Source organism: Zonotrichia albicollis, chromosome 9 (genome assembly GCF_047830755.1).
Source record: "Zonotrichia albicollis isolate bZonAlb1 chromosome 9, bZonAlb1.hap1, whole genome shotgun sequence".
In the NCBI taxonomy this organism is placed as follows: domain Eukaryota; kingdom Metazoa; phylum Chordata; class Aves; order Passeriformes; family Passerellidae; genus Zonotrichia; species Zonotrichia albicollis.
Genome location: NC_133827.1, coordinates 3,292,554 through 3,301,836, shown reverse-complemented (window position 1 = coordinate 3,301,836; position 9,283 = coordinate 3,292,554). Strand labels below are relative to the sequence as shown.

Here is a 9,283-nt window from a genome sequence, read left to right as displayed (position 1 = left end):
CCCAGATTCAGTTCATGTTTTCTCTATCCCTGCACCCTTCAGCCAGATGTCTTCATCTTCCCTCCAACCATCCTTGCTGGGAAAGCAGCCCCTGCGTGCCTTGTTCCTGTGCTGAAAGTTCACAGGCACAGTAAAAACTGAATGAACCCTTTTGGTATCAGCCCAAGGCTCTGTGTGGGCAGACAGAGGCAGGCAGGAGGCAGAGCTGTCAGCAAAGGAAGGGCCCAGCCAGGTGGGGCAGCCGGGGGGATGCCGACAGCCTGCAGGGACAGAGGCGCAGGGCAGGGACACCGTGGGACAGCCTGGGCTGCACAGGGCACAGGGATGGGCAGCAGCTGCAAGACAGCCCTGCCAGAGCCACCTTGGGCAGCACTTTGGCCATGGCTGCTGGGCCTTAGGCCACAAGGGGACAAGTGACCCTTGCAGGGCTGGGGCCTCATTGCCTCCTTGTCCCTGCTCAGCAGCCTGGCAGGGGCCGCCCCATGCTCCTGCCCTTGCCATTGCACATCCCCACATGGCAGTGCCCATCCCGGGAAGAGCCCTGAGCAAAGAGGGGGTGACAGGATCTGCCTGGCCAGGGGCTGGGGCTCAGGCCTTGGCTCTTTGCATTCCTCAAACACATCCAGCTTTGCTCAACACCAGAGACACCTTTGCCTTGCTTGTCCCCAGCTGTCATCACTGCCTCCAGTGTTCTGCTCTAACTGGAACCTGGGGACACTTTCCCAGTGGTGTCCCTCAGTGGGAGCCATTAAAACTTCAAGAAAATTTGGCGTTTAAATTTAACTTTGTGTTATTGACTCTCAAAGACTGAGTCTGATGTAAACAACAGCAAAGCCCTGAGAGGGTCATTAAAGTTTTCCTAGTCCAGTTATGGAGAAAGATTTCAAAGAGCATTAATAAAATATACATTCCTTTTTTAAAGGGTGTCTTTGATTAAATTTCTCTTTAGAGCAGAGGTGATTGCAGCATTCTGCGATTGATATTGACCCAGGGTCTCTCCTCAGCAGCTCTGGCCTGCTCACAGAAGCTGTGGCTGGAACTCTGACCCAGTGTGAACAACCTTGCTACACATTGCCCAGTCCCATCCTGTCTGTCCTCACTGCCCCGGGCCCTGCTGTGCTTGCAGAGCTGGCTGCACTCAGCCTGAGAGGGGCTTTCCCTTTTTGTACTTTTTGCAGCAATCTCAAACTGCTGAGTTTCCCCAGTGCAAACAGACACACTGCTCAGGTGTGTGCCAGCCCCAGGTGCCACCAAAGGCACTGCAGAGCTGCCCTGGGCCAGCTGTGAGGGTGGATCATCAGCCCAAGCTGCACTGGGCACTTCAAGGGGCTGTGGCCGTGGGCACTGCACTGACTCCACTGCTGGGTTTGGCTGTCACGGCCACCGTGAGAAATTAAACTGTCCTTGGAAACACTGGGGAGGACTGGGACATACTGGGGAACACTGGGAACACTGTGGGAGACACTGGGACATATTGGGAGTGACACTGCGGAGGACTGGGACATACTGGAGACACTGGGGCCATTGCAGAGAAGACTGGGGACACTGGGGCATCCTGTGGATGCCACTGGAGGGAACTGGAAGGAACTCGTAAGAAACTCAGGGTTATTGGGAGGGACAGGGCTGTACTGGGAGGGACTGGAGGGGCACTGGGGTTGAACTGGGTTCTACTTGGGATGAAATGAGCTGTACTGGCATTGTACTGGTCTGTACTGGGCTGTACTCGGGATGAACTGGGCTGTATTGGGGGGACTGGAGAAGTTGAATGGGCTGTTCCCGCCTTTGCTACATCCCATTTGCCGAGGCTCCCGCCCGTCATCACTCGAAGCCAATCAGCGCCAGAGATCGGAGACTCGGGGACGGTGCCTATCTCAGCCACAACTCCCGTCATGCCGCGCGGCCCAATTGAGCCCCATTGGAGCCGGGACTACAACGCCCGTCATGCCCCGCGCTCCACAGAACCACAGGGGTCCGCCCCCCTTTGTCACGTCAGTGTTCCCCAGACCCTCCAGGATCCCTCACTGCCCCCTTAGCGCCCATTCGGGACCCCCTAAAAGCGTGCCCGGATACTCTGAGTGCTCCAGACCCCACAGATGCCCGGTACAGCCACTTCTGGGAATTCATCTCCTCTCATTCCCCGCTGCCCCAGAGCCCCTCAGAACACAGTCCTGCGCCTAAAACTCCTGCCGTGCCCCGCACCCTAAAGAACCTTGTTAGAGGTACTCGAACTCCCCGCAATTTCTCTCGAACCGCTTACGTTCCCCCGAGGATCTCAAGTCGCGGCTCCGACACAGGAGTCTCCCCCCAGAGCCTTCCCGGACTCCCAAACAAAGCTTTCGAGCCACTTCCGGGACTTCGGCTTCCATCATGCTCTGCGGCGCATGTCTAGGGCTGTTCCACCGGGACTTCATCTCCCGTCATGCCCTGCGCCCCACTGAGAGCCTTTGCAGCTGCGTCTCGGACTCCCGTGACGCTCCGCGGCCATGTTAAACTGCATTAGACCCGCGCCTACAACTCCCATCGCACCCCACGCCCCAGTGAATATTGTCAGGGCTCCCCAAGGGCCCGCCCGGACCCCGAAGGGCCCCAAATTCCCCTCCCTGATCTCCAAGGGCCCCCCTGGACCCCCAAGTACTGTCCCGGACCCCGAACTGTCCCTCGTAATCTCTGAGTGCCCCTCCAAGTGCCCACTCGGCTCCCCCAAGTGTCCTCCAGACCCTCAAGTTGTCTCTGAATTCCCTCTCCAGACTCCAAACTGCCCCAAATGTGCCCCAAAAATGTCACCAGAGACCCCAAAGTGGCTTTTTTTACCCTGTCTGTGAAAATGATAAAAAAAAAAAGATTACAAAAGTATTTAAAATGGGGCTAATTAGCATTAAGGAGAAATCAAGAGCCACACTGGACAGTGAATTAATGAAGGGAATCGTGTTACTCAGAACCAATGACCAATAAATTTTTTGCTTTCTAAAATGGTATGGGTTTTTTAATATAAACATTCAAGTTTGGTAATACAAATATAGAATAATAATACTATAAATAAGAAAAATAACTATAATTTTATTAATTCAGTTAATTTAATTTTAAGGGGAGATGAATAATTATTTTTATGTTTTGCGATGTCAGTCTGTAAGAGACGGTCCAAAGATCCCTCATCTGCCTCACAGCTACCGTCAAGGACAGAGATTGGAGCCCTCCCCAAGGACTGAGACTGAGACCCTTAAAATTCTAACCCCGGGGTGCTGGCCTGACTGGAGCGGGATGTCTGCCATAGGAAGCGGGATGTTTCCCATAGGAACCAGTCCTGAAACAACGGGCCCTGCTCACTGCTGGCACCGGTTTGTGCTGTTCAGAACTGGACTGTCTGTACCTGTTCCCAATGGATTTATTCTCCACTGTTCCCTCCATGTGCCGTCCTGCTCCCCTCCCAGCGGTAGATTATAAAAGAGCCCTGAGTTAACCAAAGGCTTTGAGACTCTCCCCAATGTGACCAGACAGATCTATGGGCCAGACCACGAGGATTTCATCTCTCTGTTGGTAGCTGTTCCCCCCACCCAACCCTCCTTTCTCTCTGTCCTTTATCTCGTTTTGAATTCTTCTGTTACATTTGCTGTGGGCACTCAATAAAACATGCATTTGTTTTGATTGAATGTCCCCTGCTGTGTGTCTTTAGGTACTGGAAAATAATGATAAATAAAGCACACATAGTTCATAGTATAAAACATAGACACCGGCCCAGGGATGGGGAGTGTGCCTCTCTCTGACCTCTGGCAGGCCAGAGAAAAAATGTTATAGGTAAGAAACAATAAACAACCTTGGAAACCAGAGATGAAGAATTCAGACTCCTTTTTTGAAACACCAGGCTGGGAAAAAAGGATTCTCAGGGTCATCCCTGACTGCAGGCAACACGAGATTGGCCTTCTGGGGTGTCTGGGTCAACATTAGAGTAAATCTGGAAGTTTTGCTTTAGCCTATTAAGCAGTGTTGCTGGGGTCTCGTCTTTTTCCTGGGTGCCTTCAAACGCTAACCTGGTATTGCTCCCTCTAGAGACTGATTCTTTTATCCCTCTGCTCATCAGGGACCTGTAATCTCTCATATTTCCTCTCCCCTCCTCTTGATTACGGTCCCAGGCAGGCTGCACTGAAGGCATTGTTTGGTCACCTGGGGGCCTGGGCTGGTTTTCTTGCTCCCAAATTTTCATTCCTTCAGTTCTTATGAATTGAGTCTCTTCTGGAGAAAATAGGATGTTAAAGATGAAGTTCAATTCTCCCCATATATAAATATTAGGGCTTGAAAATGGATCAATTTGATTTGCTATTCTTACTAGGTCTTCTGTAGCAGATAGGGCTTGGCGTTTGGAAGATCTCGTGATGTTACGGGAAGACAGGGCCCCTGTCCCCTTAGATAAGAAAATTAACATAGGAATGTAGCCCCCTGAACTGGATTCCGGTAATTTTCCACTTGCCCAGGTAACTTTTCCATCCCTACTAACCATAGATGGTAAGGACAGACCCTCACCTGACGTAGAAGCCCCCTAGACTATAAAACCCCACGGGAAGAGAGAATAAAGGCCTTTGATCCTCCACCATATTGGTGTCCGCGTGTTTCTTAGGCCCGAGCGGCCCTGGGGAAATGGGTCGCTGTGCTGTTTCCTGAAACCAGGCCGCCTGCCTTGTATCAGAAGGCAACAGTCTTCCACTAAATTTCGCAATTCTTTCTTAAAGTTTCTAACTTTGGACACAGTCAAAGGAGCATTTACAAATCCAATCTCACCGGCCACCCCAGCCATGAGAACTTCTCTGAGGGGGAACAATTTTTCCACTTCAGCCTCTTTGGACCGGGGGTTACAAGATCAGCTGTGGAGGCTGACTGGTTAACTTCACTCTTGGGCATGAGATTCTGAAATGTTGTTTGGCTTCTCGTTTGTGGTGGGGGAGGCAGAGCAGGAACTTGCTGGTGAATAAGGGGTGCATGAGATGGTAGAGGTAAGGGGACAGTAGTGAAGGGTAAAGAGAGTAAGGAGAGGGTTGAGGGGAAGGTGGTGGAGGTATAACTGGGTTAGGAGGTGGTAAAGGAATGACAGTTGGGAGAGGAGGAGGAATTGGGTCCACAGCAAGAGGAATTGGAGGAAGGATTTCAGGTACTGCAAGGGTAGAAGCAAGTAAGTGGTCAAGGGGAGTCCCAGTTTTTGTCAGCCTTCCCAGCCTCTCCTTCTTTTACTTTCCTAGCTTGCTTTCCCTCTTTTAATTTATAGACTCTTGTATTTTCCTCCTCTGAGGTGTACTTTAGACAACAGGTTATATTCTGAATGTGATGGGCCTTTTGCAAGAACTTGGGGAAAGAAAAGAAGGTGCATCATCCTTGGACAGAGAGGCAGGTAACTCATAAAATGTTTAAGGATGTTGTTAGGTCATGCAGAAAAAAAATTAGAGAGGTGGAAGCTTAAGGCTAAACCAGGCCACGTCTGTGAAGGAGAATAAAAGGGTTTCTATAAATACATCAATGGCAAAAGGAGGTACAAAGCCAATCTTTTGTCATTATTACAGGAGATATGGTTACCAAATATGAGGGAAAGGCTGAGGTACTTAACTCCTTCTTTGCCTCAGTTTTCAAGAATAAGTGAAGTTGTCCTCAGGACAAGTGTTCTCCTCAGCTGGTAGTTCAGCACAGAGAGCAGAACAGCCCCCCTGTAATCCAGGAGGAAGCCGCTGGGGACCTCCTGAGCCACTCAGATGCTCACAGGTGTCTCTGGGAGAAGATGGGATCCATCCCAGGGGATGAGGGAGCTGTGGATGAGCTCCCCAAGCTGCTCTCCATCATTTACTGTCAGTGCTGGCTCAGCAGGGAGGTCCCAGAGGACTGGAGGTGCCAGTGTGAGCCCATCCCCAAGAAGGGCTGGAAGGAGGAGCTGGGGAACTCCAGGTCTGTCAGCCTGACCTGGGTGCCCGGCAAGGTTGTGGAACAGATCACCTTGAGTGCCATCACAGGGCACCCACAGGATGGCCGAGGGATCAGAGCCAGCCAGCGAGGATTTCAGTATCTGCATTGATGATCTGCATGACGGGACTGAGTCCAGCATCAGCAAATGTGCGGATGACACCAAGCTGGGTGTGAGTGTGGATCTGCTGGAGGGTAGGAGGGCTCTGCAGAGGGACCTGGACAGGCTGGATCCAGGGCCCAAATGCAACAAGGTGAGGTTGAACAAGACCAAGTGCTGGGTCCTGCACTTTGGCCACAACAACCCCTGCAGTGCTACAGGCTGGGGCCTGTGTGGCTGGACAGTGCCCAGGCAGAAAGGGACCTGGGGAACTGATGGACAGCAGGCTGGACATGATGCAGCAGCGTGCCCAGGTGGGCAAGAAGGCCAATGGCTCCTGGCCTGGATCAGGAATGGTGTGGCCAGCAGGAGCAGGGCAGTGATTCTTCCCCTGCACTCGGCACTGGTGAGGCCACACCTCGAGTGCTGTGTCCAGTTCTGGGCCCCCGATTTAGGAAGGCCATGGAGGGGCTGGAGCGTTTCCAGAGAAGGGAAACAAGGCTGGTGAGGGGTCTGGAACACAAGTCCTGTGAGGAGCAGATGAGGGAGTTGGGGTTTTTTATCCGGGAGTAGAGGAGGCTCAGGGAGACAAGGCAGTGTCAGGGCACAGGTTGGACTTTATGATTTCCAAGATCTTTTCCAACCTGGATGAATCTGTGACTCACTGGAACCACCCTTGGAGCAGTTGAAGGAGGAGCCCTGGGCCTCCTCTTCAGGAGCTCCAGCAGCCCAGGTCCCTCAGCTTCTCCTGCCAGCCCCAAAGCCCATCCTGTCAGTCCTGCAGAGCCTCTGCAGCTCCTCCTCACTGCCCAGAACAGGGAGCCCCAGAGCCAGACACAGCAGCCCAGATGTGCCCCCCCTGGCCTGGGGTGCCTCTGGCAAGGGTTCAGCACCAGGCACTGCAGGAGCCTGCAGACAATTCCTGCAGCACTTGTAGGATGATCCTGCTGCCCAAGGGACGTTCCCATGGGGCCAAGTCAGGAACTGCAATGGGGAGTGGGGCCAGAGAGGAAAGAGCAAACAGGGATGGGCTGTTTGCAGGGGACGAAACAGAGATGGGCAATAGGAAGAAATCTGGATCAGGAAAGAGGAAAGAAAGCAAAGGTGAAGCCAAGGAAATTCTCAGGGCAGTTTGGGGGTGGCTGCCAGGCAGCCCTGGCTCTGAGCAACAGCGTATGCAGTGGGACAGGAAACTCCCAGCTGATGGGAACAAACTTTCTGGCTGAGTGCAGAGGCCAGGACAAAACTGAGTGGTTTCCCTGGTGTCCCCCAGCCCTTGCTGGCCCCAGGGCCTGATGGCATTTGTGCTCCCTCAGGTTCATGTCCCCACACCAGCAGCATGGGGGTGCTCCCCCTGCTCTGTGCAATGCAAACAGGGGCTGCTGAGCCAGTGCTGCCATGTCTGTTCCTGCAAGGATGGGGCACCTATGCGAGCTGGGGGAGAGGCCAGGGCTGCAGAGGGGGATGTTGTTGGCAGCTCCATGAGAACGCTCTGGGACGCTGCCCTGGGCTGTCCAGTGCACTGGGGATGGATCAGCCCCTGCTCTGCCGCTCCTTCCCATCTGCCCCAGGGCCCTTGCAGAGCCCCAGCCATGCTGTTTGCCCCCAGCCTGCCCACGGCCAGCCTGGGGCTGCTCACGGGGCTTTTCTGTGCTGAGCATTGGCCTGGGTGTGTTCTTGAGAGAGCCTGGGCAAGGAGCCTGGAGCCCCCAGGGCCTGGCCTGAGGTGTCAGCGCTGCCCCAGCAGTGCCCATGGCCTGTCCCTGCTGCAGCCCCGGCACTGCCACCCCCAGGGCTGTGCCCGGCCCCGAGAGCACTCAGGCTCTGCACCAACACCAGGGCAGCGGGGCAGGGCCATGGCAGCAGCACTGGCAACACCAAGTTGGCACAAACAATGACATCACTTTGTAGAAAATATTCAAAATTTAAAACAAAGATAAAGAACTTCCAAAATGAAACTAACAAGAAGTATTGAAGGTTACTTTTATTACAAGTGATTGGCAGAAACTGGCCAGAAGTTTAATGCTTCTGAAACCATCCAGTCATCAGTCTCCACACTGCAGCCTTGAACTCCTGGTTCCTCAGGCTGTAGATGAGGGGGTTCAGTGCTGGAGGCACCACCAAGTAGAGAACTGACAGGGTCAGATCCAGGGATGGGGAGGAGATGGAGGGGGGTTTTAGGTAGGCAAAAATGGCAGTGCTAAAGAACAGGGAGAGCACGACCAGGTGAGGGAGGCAGGTGGAAAAGGCTTTGTGCTGTCCCTGCTCAGAGGGGATCCTCAGCACAGCCCTGAAGATCTGCACATAAGAGAAAACCATGAACACAAAACAACAAAAACCTAAAGAAATGGAAAACACCAGAAGCCCAAGTTCCCTGAGGTAGGATTTGGAGCAGGAGAGCTTGAGGAGCTGTGGGACCTCACAGAAAAACTGGCCCAGGACATTTCCATGGCACAGGGGCAGGGAAAATGTATTGGCTGTGTGCAGTAGAACATTGAGTAAGCCACTGGCCCAGGCAGCTGCTGCCATGTGGGCACAAGCTCTGCTGCCCAGGAGGGTCCCGTAGTGCAGGGGTTTGCAGATGGACACGTAGCGGTCATAGCACATGATTGTCAGGAGGGAAATCTCTGTTGAAAAGAAAAAAACAAAACAAAACAGCTGAACAGCACATCCTGAGTAGGAGATGGTGTTGGTGTCCCAGAGGCAATTGTGCATGGCTTTGGGGACAGTGGTGCAGATGCAGCCCAGGTCGCTGAGGGCCAGGTTGAGCAGGAAGAAGAACATAGGTGTGTGCAGGTGGTGGCTGCAGGCTACGGCGCTGATGATGAGGCCGTTGCCCAGGAGGGCAGCCAGGGAGATGCCCAGCAAGAGGCAGAAGTGCAGGAGCTGCAGCTGCCGCGTGTCTGCCAATGCCAGCAGGAGGAAGTGCCTGATGGAGCTGCTGTTGGACATTTGCTGTGGCTACACATGGGGATCTCTTCATGGAGAAAAGGACAGTGAAGGGTTAGAGGAGATATTTGTAACCAAAATCAAAGCCATTTTCATACACCCTCCTCTGTAACACACATGAACTATTTTAATTATTAAGTAACAGGCTTCTGTCACAGACATCTTTTCATTAAAATCCTTTCTTTAGGATTTTTCCCCCTTCTGAGAAACTGTAGTCTCAGCAACAAAATGTAAATAATGGGTATCTGCTGCTGTGGATTGCAACAGGTGGATAGGTCTTGGACGAATGTTTGGATTTAT

The 9,283-nt window shown here is 52.9% G+C and overlaps 1 protein-coding gene across 1 annotated transcript; it reads right to left on the bottom strand.

Moving 5' to 3' along the window:
• Window positions 1–8,053: 8,053 nt before the first annotated feature.
• Window positions 8,054–8,986, bottom strand: LOC141730081 (olfactory receptor 14A16-like). The gene has a single exon (XM_074546709.1). The coding sequence runs from the start codon at window positions 8,984–8,986 to the stop codon at window positions 8,054–8,056; it is 933 nt and encodes a 310-aa protein (XP_074402810.1).
• Between the last annotated feature and the right edge of the window lie 297 nt (window positions 8,987–9,283).

Coding starts and splice junctions, on each gene's coding strand:
- LOC141730081 (XM_074546709.1), bottom strand. CDS start 8,986: ATGTCCAACAGCAGCTCCATCAGGCACTTCCTCCTGCTGGCATTGGCA.